Source organism: Macrobrachium rosenbergii, chromosome 7, assembly GCF_040412425.1.
Source record: "Macrobrachium rosenbergii isolate ZJJX-2024 chromosome 7, ASM4041242v1, whole genome shotgun sequence".
Taxonomy (NCBI): Eukaryota; Metazoa; Arthropoda; class Malacostraca; order Decapoda; family Palaemonidae; genus Macrobrachium; species Macrobrachium rosenbergii.
The window spans coordinates 42,762,606-42,783,414 of NC_089747.1; the positions used below are offsets into that span (position 1 = coordinate 42,762,606).

The 20,809-nt window shown below is 36.7% G+C and overlaps 1 protein-coding gene across 1 annotated transcript in view; it reads right to left on the reverse strand.

The window, feature by feature from the left end:
• LOC136840347 (abnormal spindle-like microcephaly-associated protein homolog) overlaps nucleotides 1–20,809 on the reverse strand; it is a 60,033-nt gene that overhangs the window by 6,975 nt on the left and 32,249 nt on the right. The window contains 6 exon segments of the mRNA XM_067107043.1: nucleotides 1,170–4,208; nucleotides 6,556–8,574; nucleotides 10,015–10,185; nucleotides 19,535–19,605; nucleotides 19,608–19,734; nucleotides 20,527–20,655. Of these exon segments, the coding sequence (XP_066963144.1) occupies nucleotides 1,170–4,208; nucleotides 6,556–8,574; nucleotides 10,015–10,185; nucleotides 19,535–19,605; nucleotides 19,608–19,734; nucleotides 20,527–20,655 (5,556 nt within the window).

Consider the following 20,809-nt stretch of genomic DNA (forward strand, 5'->3'; position numbering starts at 1 on the left):
TAAGTATACCTTCAGATCTCCATGGCTGCAATTTTAATATATTACATTCAATAGTCCACAGATAAGGCTATCGTATTGTGAATAGAATAGATATATTCTTCAAAGATACACTGAAAAAACATCCTCTTTATTATTATCATTATTATTATTCAGAACAGGAACCCTATTCATATGGAGCAAGCACAAAGGGGCCAATGACTTGAAATTCAAGCTTCCAAAGAACATGATGTTCATTTGACAGAAGTAACAGAAGGTAATGGAAATACACAAGAGATCAGTTTTTAGAAAAGTAAAAATAAACAGATTAATAAATAAATAGATAAAAATGTAAGTAAATTATTAAAATAAAAGGAGAATTGTTTTAGGGTAGTAATGTGTTACATCTAAGCTTGAACTTTTGAGGTTCCAACTGCACAACATCCTTAGGGAAACTGTTCCACAGTCCAAAAGTGAGAGGAATAAAGGACTTCTGGAACTGAGAAGTTCGACAGTGAGGCACATTTACTGCACGTTAGTGATGCTGTTCAGCAAATCTGGAAAAGCACCTTGGGGATATCAAGAAACGTAAAAATAAATTAGTGATGAAAAAATATTGATAAGAAAAAACATCCTGTGAAGAGCTCTAGGTATCTTAGAAGCAGCATTACAAACTAATCCATCACAGAATTAAGTCAAAAGTGCACATTATATCTTAGAGCAATGAAATAACAGCAGTTACTGCTAATGAATGAAAACTGCATTTATACAAACTTTGAGAAAGAAGGTAATAGAATAACCCATACAAACATAGATTGTTTCAGCTGCCATGGTGAGAAGCTTGCATTAAGGTGTTAATTGACAAATTCAAGATGATTTCTGTGTCTAACACCTGGTTCAAAATCCAGTTACAGGGGTGCTTATCTTGGGCATTTACTTTACAGTATTGGGAAAATCTCTGAACCCCAACAGTCAAATATTATCATTTTATTTCAATATAATACTTTGTCAACAATTCTCCCATTTATTACAAAGAGAACTGTTGACTTTCAGTCTCTTGAGGAAAAAATCTACAAATGATATGCATCAATCTTTGATCTAAAATATCTGAAACTGCACGAACAGATATAAAACAACACAAAAATGAAAGAACCATTTATCAAAAGAAGGATGCTAGAAGAAAGATAACTTACCTGAATGCAGCGAGCTGCTTTCAGCCGCCTGACTTGTTTTCTGACTTGCCTTCCTCGCCACGCTGCTTGAAGAATGACTGCCCCTCTCTTCATGTAGATGAACTGTTCTTGAGTCCGTAGTGTTAGGTAAGCACCTCGCCAGTAGCGCTGTAATTTAACCACAGCAGTCATTTTAGCTCTGTACTGACGTCTCAACAACCAACAGCGGACCCAAGACTGAATCCTGATGGCTGCTGATCTTTGCTGCACAAAAGATCTTCTAATCATCATGCCTCGAGCATAGGCCTGAAGGATAACAGCAGCCTCTTTCTTTCGTCCGTATTCTGCACTCAATGAACGAGTTATTACTACGCTCCTCCACCACTTCTGAATCTTCACGACACTATGGGTTTGTTTCGTGTATTTTCTACAAGTCAACCAATGTCGTACGTACGACTGAATTTTTACAACTGCTACACGTTGCTTTCTCATTTCCCTGCGTACTTTCATTCCTCGGACATGTGCCTGAAGTATTACAACTGCTTGTTGTACTTTCCTGTACCCCTCTGACTGGCGCCGAGTTTCAGTTAAACCTCGCCACCATTTCTGAATGACAATGGCCTTCTCTTTTCTCAGCAGGAATCTCCTGCGAGCCTGATAACATCTCACAAATGACTGTATCTTCGTAATAGAATGGCACAAATGGATGTATTTCCTCCTCTGCAACCATCCTCTGATGCAGGACTGAATAGTGAGAGCAGCATGGTGCTTTTTCTTCAGGTCACTACGAGCAATCATTCCTCGAGTGTAAGACTGAATAAGGATGGCAGCTTTTTTTATTTTGCAATACCGATTTTGTTGTTCTCTTGCTAGTAAAGTAGCTCTCCACCATATCTGTATTACTGTTGCACTTCTCACAATTTGATGTAACTTTAGCATTTTACGAACCTGCCATCCCCTGAAGTGAGATGCAATTTTCACCTGAGCTGCTCTCTGTTCAGCTATGCCCTTTCTTACTACAAAACCCCTGTAAGAGGCTTGTATTAAAACAGTGGCCTTCCTTAAGGTCTGGTAGTTACTCTGTTGATGTCTAGCTTTTTTCAGGGACCTGTACCATCTCTGGATTTGGATTGCTGCTGAAACTTTCTGATGATAACTTCTTGACACTATCCAGCGTCTAACATACGACTGAATTACTGTTGCTGCTTGTTTCTTTTGACTCTGCTTCCTTCTCACAAGCATGCCCCTAACACAAGCTTGGAGTCTCACAACAGAATCCCTCTCTCTCTTGAATTCTTTCTGTTGCTTACGAATTTCAATGATAGATCTCCACCATCTCTGCAGACACACAGCACTTGAGCATAATGATCTGAAGTTTCTATGCATCTGGTACCCTCTGAAATGCGACTGAATCACAACAGCAGCCTTATGTTGTACCTCAATCTGTTTTCTTACTAACATTCCTCTTGCATGAGCCTGCAATTTGATTATGGACCTCCTTATTTGGCTGTATCTCCTTCTAGCAAGCCATTCTCTGAATGTTGCTTGAATCTTGGCTGCTGCTTCATGTCTCACCTTCATCTCCCTTCGGGCTTTCAAACCACGAACACCAGCTTGCAAAATAATGACTGCTTGCCTGAGTCTATCATACTCCCTCTTTTCATGCTGCATTTGCAAATAACTCTTCCACCAGACCTGGATGATTTGTGCACTTTGCTTTTGTTTGATAAAAACCTGTCGCTGACGGTAGGCTCGATAGAACGACTGTATTTTTGTGGCAGAGGTGAGAGACTCTTTGAACCTCTTCCTTGCTGTGTATTTCCTGAAAGAGCTTTGGATAATGATGGCAGATTTCTTTTTCAGCACATATTTCTTCTGAATCTGACTACCAAGCTGAATGTTCCTCCACCACTGCTGAATGTGGACGGTACTGGACTTGAGCTGCGCATACTTCCTATATTGTAAGAGACCTCTGACATGAGCTTGGATGACTGTTGCTGCTCTGTGTTGCTTCGATATGTGTTTTCTGGCGATCCAACCTCTACATGCACTCTGAATCACAAGAACAGCACCTCTGGTTGCATGGTAGTTTCTAAGAGTTTCCCTCATGCACAACGTAGCCCTCCAATGAGCTTGCAATACAAGCACAGAATTACAAATCTCTTTGTACTTCCTGCACTCTTGCCACCTTCTGAAACTGGACTGGATAGTTATAGCAGCCTTTCTCTGTTGCTGCAATGCCTTCCTTGCTAAAAATCCGCGAGCAGCAGCCTGCAATGTAACAGCAGCCTCTCGCTTCACAACATATCGTTTCCTTACAAGATATGACCGGAAATGTGCTTGGATACAAGTGGCAGAATATGCTTGCTTCTTCATACGCTGCCGGACCAAGAAACCTCGTACAATAGCTTGAGACTTCACAACACAGCTGTAGCTTTTCTTGTATTCACTCATAACTGCTTTAGTCAATAAGTGACTCTGGTAAGCTCTTTGTATCGTGACTATCGCTTTCCTTTTCTTTTGGAAGTCTTTGCAAGCATAATGCATCCTCCAGGTCTTCTGAATAACCACTGCAGCGTTATTCATCTCCTGGACTCTTTTTCTAACAATGTGACCCCTAACACATGATTGAATGGCAACTGCTGCAGAACGCTTTTCTAGGTACTCCTTTCTAGTTTTCTTTCCAGTTAGGTAATTTCTCAGAGAACACTGAAGTACAGATATGGCTCTGAGTTTAGCAAGATAAGCGTTCCTCACTTTCCATCCTCTGTACCTCTTTTGAATGACAGTGGCAGCTGTATGTTTCTCTCTGATATGTTTTCTGGTCAAATAACCCTTACAAGCAGCTTGGAGAGTGATCACGGCCTTCCTTGTGGTTGCGTACTGCCTTTGAACTTTCCTCTGTAAAAGATATGCTCTGAAGTATTTCTGGATAATTAATACTGAATCTCTTTGTGCCATATAACAGCGATGTGACTGGACACAACGGAACCATGACTGTATCCTAACACATGCCTCCTTTTTCCTTGCATACTCACGCTGAGCTAGCCACATACGAACCTAAAGAAAGGAAAAGAAAATATTTTATATAATTAGGAAACAGACCAAAGTTTGGAAAGACAAAAACACAGGTCAAGCTTTATCAAACTAGAGTAAATGTGAAATGAAGCAATTTATTGTTTAAGTACAGTATTAAAGTAATGTCACTGGGATTGAAACTTTCTCCTTTACAATTAAGTGTACCAGTCTAATGTCACTAGAGACATTTCTAGGCTCTAATAAGACATGTCCAGATATGTTTACACTGGCAGGTGAAAGTCAGAGCAAAATGAAGTGGTGTCACCTCAATTTAACAGACAGCTCAGGGGTCTACCCCTTCTGCTAAGTAACCAAGACCTACACAATAGAGTACCCCAGGTCTATCATAGTTTATAGTCTAGTGCAATTCCATACAAATTATTCAGTAGCTTATCCTTACTCGTGTTTGTAATTATCATTCAGAGATATATCTGCAAAATGAAATGCTCCTAAGAATATGTGCACATACCTGTGCCTACTTATGTTTACAAGACGTGGACAGTACTGTATATAAAACCCATACAATATAAAAAAACAGAAATACCTTTTCTTTTTAAATATAATTACCCCACCTTCATAAAAAACTGACCAAGAAAGAGAGAGAAAGAGAGAGAGAGAGAGAGAGAGAGAGAGAGAGAGAGAGAATCATGGAAGGCAAATAAACACGTTCTAAGTGCATAGTTTATCCTAAAATAATGCATGTGTGCAAATACCCTGTACACATGCATACATACTGAAAAATGTGCACCACCAAATTAATGTACTATCGTATTAAGCACAGTGCAGTAAAATACTGCATTAAGTAATGCCAATAAAAATAATGTAGGCAAGAGAGAGAGATCAGAGGGTTTGGCCCACAGTAAGTGCATATTGTTTCCCAACAGGAAGCACAAAAAGGAAAGGTTTGATTGTATCTGTGTTTGTTCACTATCCACCTCACAGACACAGCCTGGAAGGCATCAGTCAACACAAGTGCATTTGCTCATCCTTTCACCCCCAAAACCCTCACAGGCACAAACAAGAAAGCTACTGTCTACTGTATGATAGCCCCACTGTACTTAATAGATTTCTCTGGTAAGCATTCATATTGGATTCAGGCAAGACCATTAGGTAACAAAATCTAAAAAACTTAGGTGCCACTGTTGTTGGAAAGCCTCAAGGGGACACTAAGGGGAGCATATAGAAAGTAAAAGGTAGAAAATCAGAAAGCAGCCAGAAGAATTCCTCTTTTGGCAAGTTAGATATCCATCCACACTCTCTCCTTGGAAGCATTTCCAAATCAGTACAATAGCTAGGTTCTTACAGTTGAGGCTTTTTAGTTCTATGGATTACTGATGATTGTCTGAGAGAGAGAGAGAGAGAGAGAGAGAGAGAGAGAGAGAGAGAGAGAGAGAGAGAGAGAGAGAGAGAGAGAGAGAGAGAGAAACTAGCAACACTAACTGCATTCATAACAAAATGGCAACTAGAATGGAGATTAAATTTTCTTGGCATCATTCTTTTACCCCAGCTGCAATGCTCTCTGCCTTTTCCTTTTCATCCATTCCCCTAGGTCCCTTCTAACTCAACTGTCAATACTTTAACTTTGGCTTGGTAAATTTCACTTCACTGAGGAACAAATCTTTCTGGCAAGTCCTATAAGTCTCAGACCTGCCTTCAAAGATCTTTTCTTGAATGAAGGGTGAAAACTAAAACAATTCAAGTTCATTTATCAGACAGCTGGTGAACAGAATAGAATATACAGAATTTAGGCCAAAGGCCAAGCATTGGGATCTATAAGGTCATTCAGCGCTGAACATGACACTGACGGTAAAGCGGTTTGCTAGATATGACAAGAGGAAAACCTTGAGTTGCAATATTGTCAGGAGAGGGTGGAAAGTAAGATAGGAGAAAGAGAGATGAACACCTGTACAGTAAATGAAAGGGGTTAGAGCTACGGGCCACAGGGATGCTGCAAAGAACCTCAAGTAATGCCTACACTGCACCACATAAGGTGCACTGATGGCACTAGCCCCCTATGGAGGGACAGCTGGGGAAAATGAAACCATAGGAGAGAGATGAAATGTAGATCACAGAAACCAATGCAGTTTTGAGCACCTGGTGATCTACAGGACACTGATGAGAACCTAATGTACTGCCTATAGAGATCCCCACAAGGCATACTGTAGAATGAACCCCACACACGATGAAAGCTATTAGATTACCAAAATGATTATTAGCATAGTATTCTTGCCTTTTTTATGTTTTCCCTCATAATATTTCTATATCAGCATAACTTTATATCTTTAGTCTTCTCTTATCAATGAAATTTCAAGGAAATATCAACACTTACCTTTGACTGAATAGTAACAGCTGCATTCTTTTTAACAATGTAAGCTGATCTAACTGCCCTCATTTTCATGTATGCTCTGAAGTGTTCCTGCAAGGTGGCTGCAGCTGACTTTAGCTGGAGATACTCCCTCTGCTGTCTTCGCATTCTGTACAGAGACTGCAGTTTTATAGCTCCAGCCTTAAGTTCTTGATACTCCTGTTGACATTTCATGCCTATACTTCTAGCTCTTAAGTGCCTCTGGATACAGATGGCAGACTTTTTCAAAGTTATGAACTTCTTTCTGGTAACAACCATCCTTGACCATGACTGTAAAGTGATACACGCTGTTTGTTTTTTAATGAATTCACTACGTACAGACACTCCTAGTTTGTGAGCTCTATACCAGTGTTGTATTGAAATGCATGCCTGCCTTATTCTTTGATATTTCAATCTTTGACTATGCATCCTCCAAGACTTTTGTATCAATATACAAGCATCCCTCTTCGATTTAAAAATGGACTGCTCCTTTTGTGACACTTTACATGCTCTATACCACATCTGTATATGCAGAGCAGCCTGTCTCTTTTTTTCATACAGATCACGCTGACACTTCATCCTGTAATTACTTTGCACCATCAAACATGCCTTTTTCAGTAACAAGTAATCCTGTCTTTGTTTACGCATTTGTTTGAGTGCACAGTATCTTCGCTGCAAACACACAACAGCAGCCTGCACTTTCTTGTACCTTCTTTGCTGAAGCCAACATCGAACAACACTTTGAATGAGGATAATATTTTGCCGCATTGATGAATACTCTCTTCTTTTCTGCATCATGAGATTCCTTGACCTCAAAGATCGCTGAATAGTGACAGCTGCAGCTTTTTTCTTACAGAATCTACGGTACATTTTTTGGCCACGATACCATGCTTGGATAACTGTTGCAGAGTGCTTGGCTTTCAAATACTTTCTTCTTGCCTGTCTCCCTCGCCAGTTAGATTGGATGATAACAGCTGCAGCTTTTAGCTCATTAAATCTTCGTCTTTCCTTCTCTTTCACCGACCATGCACGGGTGTATCTCTGCACAGTAAGAACTGCCTGTCTCAGTCTCAAATACTGCTTTCTCTGCCTTTGCATACGGTAAAAAGTTTGTATATTCGTGGCTGCCAGCACACTTTTTTTGAGCGTCTTACGAGCAACATAGCCACGAAATGCTGACTGAATTTTTATAGCTGCGTTGCGACACTGAATATAATTTACTCTTTCTGACTGCATCAATTTTGTGCTTCTCCACCAACTCTGTATAACCAAAGTTCCAGTTCTTATTCTGTTGTACTCTCGTCTCTGCTTCACCATCCTGTAATATCTCTGAACTGTTAACACAGCAGATCTGATTCTGATAAATCTCTTTCTTACCAGATACATGCGAACGTGGGATTGCAACTTGATGGTGACAACACGCAGTTCTGTGTACTGTTCTTTCATCATTCTGGACATCCGCACAGTTCTCCACCATCTCTGAAGCACCAGAACGGCACTGTACACCATCTTAAACTTCTGCTGGCAGAGCATCTTGCGTGCGTGCTTCTGGAGGACGATAACAGACTGCCTGGCCTTCAAGAATCTGTTCCGTTGCTGGCACATTCTCAAGTAGTTCTGAATAATGCAGGCTGCCTTTTTCTCTCTAGCCATCTCTCTGGCCCTCCTCTTTGCCAGATACACACGCCACCACGACTGCAGCAAGACGATGGCCCCCCGTTTTTTGCTGTATTCCTCCTTCAGCCTCCGCACTAACAGCTTCCGGCGGTATCCCTGCTGGATCTTCACGATCATCCGTTTTGTGACGAGGAACTGTCTTCGACATTTCCAGCTCCTGAAATAAGCCTGGATTTTAACAGCAGCGCTCTTCTCTCTGAGGAACTGTTTCCGTGTGATGTAGGTCTTCCACGTGCGCTGTATGGTTCGTGCAGCCTCATTCTGCTGAAGATATTTCAGGGCGATAAATCTGCGATAAGCTCTCTGTATTGTACGCGCAGCATTGTCCTGAAAAGTAGGACATGATTAGGAAAAAGCAACAGTGGGAAAATCAAAATAAACTAAAAACCTCAAGGGCATTTTACTGGTCCTGTAGGTAAACTTTAAGTATAATAAATTAAGTATATATAATAAAAAGTGTGCTAAACAACTGGTAAATAAGAATAACCCATTAGGAATTTGAAAGGAAAGTGCAGAAAGTTAATTTCAAGTGGTAAGAATAAACATATCTACATCTACTGTAATCACAGACATTGGAAAACTGATGCCAAAACATATTTTCACTCAATGAATGTTCATCCTAATTCGTTCCAAGACTAAATCACTGTAATTCTGAGTCTAAGTTACTGACATCACTTTCCTGTATACAGGATTTGCATCCAATGTAAAATCTAAACCTCCTTTGATACAGAAATAAAGTAATAATTCTATTCAATAATCATTATCAGCACCGAAACTGCTTTCTTTCCTTTTTTACAGCAACAAACAAACATTTTCTATAAGAATCAGTCTGAATTGTTTCTGTTTCAATTCTGATAGACCTAATTCATGGGTTTTGTTCATTATTCCCAAATAAGAAGTACCACTCCAGTGAGCTTTATGCAGCAAAGTGCCAAAGATTCTTCACAGCATTTCTTTGGCAATTGCTTTCCACCTTCTACTTTTCTCATCTACTTCCATTAACCTCTTCTTACACAGCTGCCAAACATCTGTAACTTAACTTTGCTTCTATTCTCTTCAAATAAGAACAACAACTTTGAATAAACCTTATAAGTATCTAAAAACGTGACTAAGTGGCCTTTTTACCCTGTTTCATGATAACAATACCACTCATGTTGCTAGGGACACAAACACTGTTATGGCATTTCAGCAAAAGAGACTGTTCTCTTGCAGACCAAATGACAAACAAAAGAGTTAGGAAACAGAGACACATGGGAAGGAGTATTAAATGAAGGAACCAAAATAGCTTAATTTGAACACTGAATTGCATTTCCAGTATCTCAAAGATATTTCTTGAAAGTTTTGTTTTTAGATTAGGTAAAAACTGCCACAAGATAAAAATCAAAGTGGTTGGAAAAAGGGGAGAGTGACAAGATGAAATAAATAAAAAGTGTAAAGTAGACAGGAGGCAAAGGAAAGCTGCAAATGTGTGATACCATTTGTAGTACCCATATAAAGCACAAAGAAGCCAGCGACTCATTATGGAGATAAAAAGTGCAACTGGTGTCCCCTAAACTCAAGATGCTTGGAGATGTCTGACCTTCTGATAAATGATCAAAGTAAAACAAATCCCTGTCATTTAGACGATTCTTGAACATTTAAGAATCCCTTCAGCTAACATTAATTCCATAGTTTCTTGGTCATTCAAAGACACCATCATAATAATGTACATGATGAATACTTGAAGAATTACTACAGATCCCCATCCATACAAATACCATCACTCACCTTTCTCTCCCTTTCTTTTTGCTCTCTGAGTCTTTGCAGAAGCAACTGGGCTTGTTTCCTGCGCCAGTTTGCCTGAAGGACAATGGCAGCTTTTGCATACAGTTTCCTCTGCTTAGCTCTCCACACGGAACGCCACCACCTTTGGATTATGACTGCTTGTGCAGTTTTCACCTAAAAATAATTCAAAAATTTACATTTAATGCAAACAAATCTGAATGAAATAGATACATATAAGATTACACAGGAAAAAAAGCAAATGTCAACAGCACATCAAATGCAAAAAGTAAGGAAATGACGAAGGAAATAAAATGTCAGATAATAAAGTTATAAACATAAAAACTGTACAATACTAAAATTTATTGTACTTTAAACTAGTGTCTCATGAGGGTTAACACACAAAATACATTCAAAAATAAGGAGCAAAAACTGGAGCATGACAAAATTAAAGCTGAACAACCAAGGAAGCACTTAAAAAGTAAAAGAGAGAGAGAGAGAGAGAGAGAGAAATGTAACTGATGCCAAAACATACACAAGACCTTAATCAATGCCTACAATGAACTGTAATAGTCACGCTGTAAGCAATATTCCTTTGCAGGGAGCATTTACAAAGGAATATACATTACTATGGGTATATTACAGCTTCCTGTATCATACAGGTCTTCTTCAATCCCAGATTAAATTTTTCTTTTAAAATCTTAATTACACTGTATCTCCCGGTTACATCATATTTCAACTCTATTTGTTTATTTGCATCTACATTTTAATATATTTTTTTCACCTCTCATTATTCATTCCTGTGATTTCATTATTACTAGTATTTTTAGTTTACCTAGACCACAATCGCATTTCTGATCTCTCACAGGGTCATCAGGAAGATTAGTTACATTAGGTACAAAGAGCTAAGCGCAAAATGACAAATGGAAATAGAAAAAGCTAGAAGTTTATCAGCTAAGTAAGAAGTAACAAAAGAACTGACAATAAAAAGTTGGATACTGAACAGGTAAGCACTAAGCAATAAAAAGGAAATGTATGAAAGTTGAAGAATGACTGAAAAAAACAGATGAAATAGGAAATAAACAGATAAATAAGACATAACTAATGGAAATCAAGTAATGGATTTAAATGTTAAAAGTTAAACCATTAAGTAAAAGTGACCAAAGGAATTTGGTAAAAGTTAAACAGCTAATCATGAGGTGACCAAAGAAAACAAATTAAGAAACTGATGTATCAGAAGTTTAAAAAATAAGTAAGAAGTAATCACAGGAAATAACTGAGAAAGAAGTTGAATTGCTAAGCAGGATGTAACCTCAGGAAACAGATGAGAAAGAAGTTAAATAAGCAGGAAGTGAGTAAAGACAACAGTGTTAAAAAGCTAAGCAGGAAATGAACAAAGAAAGCAGATGGAAGAACTTACTTCTTTGAGTATGAATTATTTTTATAAGTGAAATGGAAAAGTATTTTAGTATTGTCACTTCCTGCTTTCCTTACCAATGAGGAAAGTAAACATGCTTAGCAACACTTTAAATGTAACAATTAAAAACTACCCTGTATAGCACAAAATGCTGAGGTATAGTTGAACACGCTTTCTTTTAACCATTAATGCCAGTGGGATGGTATCATATCCCATTCTCCTTTTCTAGCCAAGGGGGAGAGAGAGAGAGAGAGAGAGAGAGAGAGAGAAAGAAAGAGAGAGAGAGAAGGTGTGGTGAGAAGTAGGGCTTAACACCAAATCAAAAAAAGAGCTAGCGCCAACTTATAATGGGTGAAAGATCATTTGTCAAGGAAGACTGGAATGGAATGGAATATAGAATTTAGGTCAAAGGCCAAGCACTGGGACCTATGAGGTCATTCAGTGCTGAAAGGAAAATTGAGAGTAGAAAGGCTTGAAAGGTTTAACAGGAGGAAAACCTCGCAGTTGCACTATGAAACGAGTGATTAGGAGAGGGTGGATAGCAAGATGGAAGAGAGAATATGAATGGAGGTACAGTAAAAGGAATGAAAGGGGTTGCAGTGACACTACAGAGAACCTTAAGTAATGCCTACAGTGCCCCGTGTGAGGTGCACTGACGGCACTGTCCCCCTACGGGGTCAAGGAAAACTGGAGGAAGAAATATCTGTGGCTTGGCAGTAGAAGGAGAATATCAACCTCAAACAAGGAATTCTCCTATCAGTCAAAAAATATTTTGTACAGATTCTATATAATACAAAGCTTCTACACTCCACTAAAGCAAGCCATGCATAGTCTGGAATTAAACTACAGTACTTTAAATCAGCTACATGAAAACTAATTTCTAAAAATGCAAGGCACAAATGCGATGATGTTTCACAGCCACGAATATTGTAGGTTCTCCAACGTACAGAACATGCCTGCAATCTGATAATCACTTTATCATGGCATAAAAATTTAGTTAATCTTAATACATTACCCTTGATTTCTGTCACTTTTGCAACACATCTGCATTTTTCTGCCATCTGTTAACGAAAAGGTTAGCTTTCAAGTGCTTCAGGGATCTATAGACCATAATTAGTGTTTCACTGGTGTGTGGTACAAACCAGAAAAAAGATATATTTCAGTGATTCAGAATTGCTTTACAAATCAGATATCTGTTGGTGATCTTTGGTTTACTGTTACCAATTTTACATTAACATGGCTCTAAAGAAAATGGCTCATACCAATACTGTACACACACACTAATTCCACTTCACTGGAACTCAGGGTTAAAGAATGTAACAAATATAAAACTCAATGGTAAGCATGGACGGATGGATGCGAGGTATTTAAGGCCAAAAAGGTCAACAGATCATTCAGCACCACAATGATAATGGATGTTGGAAGAGACACCAACAAAATAAATGACAGTATTTAAATATAAATTTCTAAATTTCATGAATAATTCTTGTTATTTAAAGAAAGACAAGGCCATCTGCATCACCCTCATCTCCAAAACAATAGCTAGTGATTTACTTTTAAGAACCTCTGTCACGGACAGCAAGGATATCAACACCAACATTAGTAAAAAATCAAGGACTTAACAACATTTACCTTTAACTCCTTTCAAATAAAAGGCTTGGGAAAAGAAGCAATAAGAATGGGGAACGAACACTGAATGAACAAATGCATTTTGGGGCATGGGTAAACGGGAATACTGTAGTATTCTTAACAGGTACAGTATTATCATTTCATGAAGTAATTTCAAAACACCAGTAACTTGTTTCTAAACTCTCAAGAGACTTGCTAGAATGAATTAGGCCTTGTTTGACAGGTGAAACTTGCTGCAAGGTAAATGTCTAGTTAGGTTGCTAGGTGTATGTAAAGTAAATGGCAGGAAGTAGTGTAGCTGGGAGCTATGAAAATGCTGCAAAGAATCACTTGTAGTGCACCACAAAAACCACACTTTAAGCAGTAAAATAAATTTAAATCAAATTGCCAAATTATTACACCACTGGAGAATGAAGGATAAAAGCTGGATTAGTGTGGTTCTGAAAATGACTTGACTAGTATGATGAAACCAGTTACCAAATGAAGCCTATCTCTAAGAATTCAAGATACTTAAGTATGCTTGCCTAGACTTGCATTTGTTCTGCCGAGCTTTTCTACGATGGTTGTTCTGGCAAGAAATCAGCTACTCTGGCCTCTTATTTCTATGACTCTTTAGTATAAATCACACCACTTAATTTGATACAAAGCCCTACTAAAGTTGACATAAATTACTTGGTTTGTTTAGATACTAAATCCACTGCAACTGTGGATTAGCTGCATTGTTATCATTGTCTAAAATTAGTTACTGTACTGTACACTGTTATCATTATTCAAAATTATTTTACATTGATATCATCACTTAAAATTAAAATTGTTATTTAAAATTTATGGACTTTATGTGGAAGATGCCTAAATATCATTTGTAAAGAGGAACAAAGAGAAAAAAACTGGAGATAGAATAATTACATAAATCATTTGAAAATGCAGACAAACAAAGGTATTCTATATTAACAAAAAACAACAGTCATTTCAAGGACAACTGTTATTTTCTTAAAACACTGATACAACACCACACTGCTGTTCATTCTACAGGAAGAAACCACAAATACCCCAGAACAATGAAACTTTGTCACTTTTTTCAGATTTATCTATGGAACATATATACACATTATTTTGAAAAATGACTAAATGCACTGTATTTTGTGATAAAACTAAAACTATAAAATATTCAGGTATAAGAAATTTTTAGAGGGGTTTTTGTTGTTTTGAACAATCCAAATAGGCAGTTATAAGCGTTTTTAAGTATTCGTGATTTTTTTCACGGGGTTAGTGGGGCAAATACCAGGGTCAACTGTATAACCTAGTTCATTACTACTGCAGTGGACCCCAACCTATTTGCAATTCTGGATTCGCGGCTTCACCTATTTGCAGATTTTTCTGTGGAATGTATGTGCACATTATTCACCCGCCATTCGCAGTATTTTTCATGGAGAGGTATTCACTAATTACTGTATTTTCATAGTCATTTTCATGACTAAATGCATTTTTTGTGATAAAACTATTACAAACTCAGGTCAAAGTGTTTTTAGAGGGGTTATTTCTGTTTCAAAATAGGCAGTTATAAGCAGGTATTCAAAGTCACATTTCAGCTCACAACAGACTGGCTGCTCTTAAATGAAGGGTGGGAACTAAAAGCAAGATAGTGATAGAGGGCAGCAAAATGGAAAGAGACCGAGGAGAACAGTGAAGAGTAAGAGACCAAAGGCAAATGCAGTGGGGGGAATGATGGGTTGCAGCAAATAACCAACCATACCATCCATAGGGCACCATCCAAGATACACTTTAGGTGGTGTCCCCCTACATAGCACCTTTAATATCTTGCACCAAGGGCATCAGTAGATCTACAAAGTAAGACAACTGCTTGAATATTCAGCTAAACTTTACGTGAGAAAGTGAAAGACCATAACTAGTCCTCACATTATACAGGACCTACTTTATTTTATGATTAGTCTTAGCAAAAACAAGGTTTTTTTAATATGGAGCTCAGTGATCTAGAAAAACTAATTCCTTATGACTGACTGCAAACATGTAATACAATATTTGTACACAAACCCTCAAAGAAGGTAAGCCTGTCTGTATCTTTAAAAGTCAAGATATTTGCAAATTTTCTATAAGGTGTCTTATGATACAATCAAAAGGGTAATCACTATCATTTTTAGCTAATCTGAAAATATAGTTAATTATAATAATCATGGGGATATTAAAGTAATAGAGAGAGAGAGAGAGAGAGAGAGAGAAACCTTTATATCCTACGAAGACCCATTTTCACACTGTTTCTGCACTCATTCTAAGACATTTTCTATTTCAAAAAATAATTTATCCATTATTCAGTCTTTTAACCTTGCTTTTATTGTTTTAGCCTTGAAACGAAATATTAACTACAACTGCAATACTAAATTAAAAATGAATTATTGTAAGTTTGGCTTTCATAAAGTTTCCTAATTTTCATCTCTTTATCCTTGGTTTCTAAAGGATAAAAAGTGTGACTGGACCTTCATGAAACCAGCACGTTGAAGGTTGACTGTACATACTGACTGCCATCAATTACATTCTTATACTGTACAATACTTAGAACTACCTGGTGCTACCATACATTAAGTCAAATACATACTTAATTGACATTATAAAAGCTACTGCAATGCTAGCAGTATGTAATTCTATATTTATTTAACATGTCTGGTTCAACATTGCTCCTCAGATCAGTGAATTTGGGTACAATAATTACTGTTTGGTCAGTTCTTAAATAAGTGGCCTATACAGAATAAGACAGTGTGCACCACAAGTCTCTTATTCAGCATAATTAATCACCACTGGATCTGGTCAGTAACTTGGATGGATGACCAACAATACATGATGTGACACCTTTGACATTTGTAAAGGCATAGAAATAGGGCTTGCAGTCAAATAAAAAATCTCAGTGTTTAGACCTTACAATCTGGCTTGAGCAGTAATAGATTACAAGAGGGATTAACATATCAGAAGTATACTGTATTACACTGCTGGTTCCACTTATTTCAAGTTCCATGGTTAAGGGTTCATTAGTAACAGAAAACTGAATGTAAATCCTCTTATGATTAAAATTTAATGAAACAGCATCAATCACAACAAAGGGCATTTGAAAAAAAGTTAGGTATATCTTAGTTTAACCAGACCACTGAGCTGATTAACAGTTCCACGCGATTAATTTAAGTTCCATGGTTTAGCAACGGACCTACAGTTCATTAGGAATCCGAACCACATTAAAATTGAATGTATCATCAGAAACAAATTCTCTTATGATTAAGATTTGAAATGACCAACAGAGTGGTACTGAGAGCGGAATCAATCACAACAAAGGGCATTTGAAAAGTGCACAGTGCAAATAGGTATGCCTAATTCATCCAGCCGGTGTCATCCTTCAAAACAGTTCCGTCAACAGGAAAAGGAATGAAAAGACACAACATCATGACAAATAAGTTTATTTAAAATAAAGAGAAAGAGACACTGTTTTGAAAGATACACTGGCACAGGAGGTTGGAACACTGAGTTTTCTAAATATAACTTCAACTTTCCATCAGAACTTCAAGAAGTATAAACATAAAAATAAACATACAATGTCCTCCAATTCAGAAAAATGTGATAAATGATTCACAATTTCAAAGCTCTTACACAGGAATGAAAAGTTGCGATAAAAAGTTATAGTCAACTTCTCAACACTCTCTTTCAGAGTTCATAAAATGGCTTATTAGAATCCCTCCTGCATGTTAAAGAAACTTGTCAGAAAAATCAAATTTCAGGCTCTCAAAACAGCCATACTAAACTATTTTCAATCTTGTCTCCTCACTGTTATAAAGTTCACCAGCCATTTGCAAGTCAATAGTAAAAATCACTTAGAAATTTATCCTTCAAAGCTTATTAAATTTAAAAATCATCCTCATAATAGCCAAACACTTTGGACAAAAGAGAAGAGCAGGTGATTATTTAAAAAACACTTTCTACTTCCTTCAACTAATGCTGGACAGGTACCAATACCTGTAAGTTGTATAGATGTTCCTGAAATCAATGGCCTCTAGCACTCTAACAGACTTGTGTATACAGAAAAACTGCAATGGGATTCCCAGCTCTATGTCATTTTATATCTTAAATAGACCAATGTACTGGAATTCTCAGATTTAAGCCTATGCCATTTCATTAAGATCCTTCTACAGATTTAAAAATAGGCTGTAATATTACTTTAAAATCATCCCTCCTTTGTGTTCAACTTCCTAAGATTTCTTTATTGTGATGTATTTAAATATACTGCATATTCACCTGTGTTTTATTTATACATCATTTAAAATTATTTTAAATAGGCGTTATTTCAATTTATTTACTGCTTTTCTAGCTTTAAAGGTTCCGCAAAAAATGTCATTTTAAACTAAAATAACAAACAACCATAAAACTGTACAAGTTTCCATTGAGTACAGGAAGGATGAGGAGACAGGTTTCTTTAAACTAGCCTAAAGAGACTTACACGACTCAACATTAACATTAGGATTGCGCAGAAACGATAAAACCGAAAATGTTCAAGTTTCCAGCAAGTAAAGGAATAGGCTGAATAAACTATTTTTAATTAGCCTAACAAAACCTTTATGGAATAACATAGCACAGAAAAAAATAAGAAAAACTTTTGATCCTTTGTGAATAAAATAAGCCCACCAAAAACTTCAGGTAACTGAAATTATTTTAATATCTTTCAAAAGGGCATATTCCCTTCCCCTCTTTCAGAGGCAAATGGGTTAAAAATCAAATGTATATATATTTAGAAATATTTCGGTGAAATAAAAATCTGTTGGAAGTAAGCAATTCAGAGCTGGCAAATGAAGTGTAAAACATGCTATTTCGTCAGCAAGTAATTATTGAAAAGTCAGTTCATATTCTGAAATGGTTCTATAAATGGATATGATTATATATATTTTTACAACTATTTTAGAATACAAACTGACATTTCAGCAGTTAACTGTTAACAAGCATAATTTTTACACTCCATTTACCAGCTCTGGGCTGTTTACTTCCTACTACTTTTGATTTTTTTAATGTAATACTACTTTTATTTGTTTGCTCTTCTGAATATTTGCATCTGAGAGAGGAAAGGGAATATCCCCTTCCAAAAATTAACAATATTTCATTCCACTTCCAGAAGTTAATAAAATAATTCCCATTACCTGACGTTGTTGGTGGACTTCTTTGTCGCTATAAAAAACACAGGAACTGTATTCATCATCTTTGTTGAAAATCCTTTGAGATTTTTCCAGTACACTTCAGCACGCATTTCGACATTTTCTTTCTTCCATTTTTGATCTTGATTAACAAATTTGAAGTATACAGCTTCAAAATACAATCAAAACCAGCTTTGTAACACAAAAAATACATTCACAGCAATCAATAAAACAAACATATTGCGATGTCCGAAGTAATCAGCATGCCTTGCCCCAAACAAAATCTGAGACCGTCAAAATCTCAAAGGGTTTCAACTTCATTACATCAATTTCTATATATTGTATTGCATTGTTACAAAAAGCCAATGAAAAGCTAAGACCAAAAAAAAAAAAAAAAAAAAAAATCAACAAAATCTTTGGTAAGACTCGGAAGATAGCAAGAGGAAGACCAAACTCCTCCAAACTTATTTAGTTTGAGAAGAATTTCTATGCAGCATTTGTATTTAACGTCATTACTGTCTGCACAAAAGTTTAGTCTGCATAAAAAAATACAGTACTGTATAGATGTGGAAGAATACTTAAGTCTACAATTGTATAAAAATATATATATTCTCTGCAAAGTGTCTATTATGCTATCATTATTTAGATAGGAATTCAAACAGAAAGCAAAAGATGTGTGCATGTGAGAAAAAACATTCATCAAACTCAACCATGTAAAATAGCAATAATGATGCATTTGGGTTGATCATAAAATAAAAATAAATGTTCAGTTACATTTGGCTGTGTTTTCAATCTCTCTACAATAAAGATATGTGTGGCAAAAATTTTAGTTACCAAATATTCCCTATAGTTTTACAGCAAAAAACTAAATCTCCAAACCTATAGAGGCCATGTTGGGGCATTGTTTTGTTTTATACCACAAAACTAAACTGACTACCAGCGAGCTAATGCACCTCACAAAAGTTACTGTAATTCTTGTACCAAATGATGAATTAATTTATGAAACATCCCAGGGGATCAAAAGGGAAGTGTTGAGAAACACAGCAGGTCTGTCACACCAAACCTCATTTACAATCCATATTCTGGTACATCAGAAGCCAATTTTCATAATGAAAATATTCCTTAAATAAACCACAAATATTATCGCATACAGACTACTGTACTAAAGTGCTGGGAGTCAAGAAATAATAAAGTGTAAAAGACATTGTCTACTTTCACTAAAGAGAGAGAGAGAGAGAATTTTACACTGTTCCTCAAGCTTATTCCTTGATGCGCGTAGGTTACATTTTCAGCCGTACTTTACCTTGAGCTCTTCCAATCTCTTGGCAGCTAGATACTTTCGCCATGCCATCTGAATAATTCTTGCCGCCTTCACTCCTCACTGAGGTCCAGAAGACGAGCGCACAAGTAAGACAGGAAGGTCGATGTGACTTTCTCATCAGGTATGGTGTTGACCATGTCGCTTACTTTTATCAGCATGGGAATTCTGTCAAGCTTTGATACCTGGGAATAATAAAGTGAGTTAAATTACTTCATGAGTTCTAACTGATTACTAAGACAAGTTTTTGCAACTAGATATCTTGAACTCCTTTCTAAATAAAAGCAATTACTATAGGGTCATTTAACATGCTGACAATAGTTTAACTTAAAAGTTCTCAAAAAGATTTTGTCCTAAATGAGAGATGAAAACTGAAAAATTACAAAGTTTGAAAGATGGACAGATGGGGGAGGCAACAAAAGGTAGGAATGAAAAGTTAAAAGGATGAAAGCTATTAAACTGAAATGTTCTTACTAAAAAGATAACTGAATGTCAAGTCAAAATTAAAAATCATTCACCTTTCACTCATGATTTCCCTGTACTTTATGTAAAACACTGATAAATGGATAAAACTCTGCAAGATAGAATGTAGTACCCAAACTGCACAAAAACAAAACTAAGTAGCTAACACTCCATACAACAAAAAATACCTACAAATTAAAAGATCTTTTTTTACAAAGAGCAGTACTGCATATGACTGACTAGTCAAATGCAAATACCTCATAAAAGTATCTGCCCATTTTCTCTCCTCAAATGGATAACTAATAAAACATTTAACCTTTTTCTGACTTTTTAAAAGGATAGCTAATTAGTGTTTACCAATTTTCTAACTGCTCAAAAGCACACCTAATGAAAGTGCTTCCAAGCATTAGGCACAAATGAAATTCTCTGTTACTTTGTCAAAAAAATTAATGAAACCCATCAGTGAAGAACCTTCAATAAGGATAAATCAAGGAAGCCACAAAACAATACCATACCTTATCAATGAACACTCCGAAATTCTCCTTTTCTAGGGCCAACCGCCTATTGTACTCCTCCTTCGTGCAAGTATCTGTGTATGTTTCTTCTGAGAAACTATCATCTACGGAGACATTAGGATTGGCTTCCTGCAGGTGAAAAAAAGTACTGTGCGTAAATCCAAATATTTTAGTACAGTTTCATCATCATATTTAGTTTAATGAACCAATCAAAATTTTTACTCTTGCACCTTGAACCAAAGAATTTCTTCTCAAACTGAAACAAGGCAAGCTGAAGAAATGA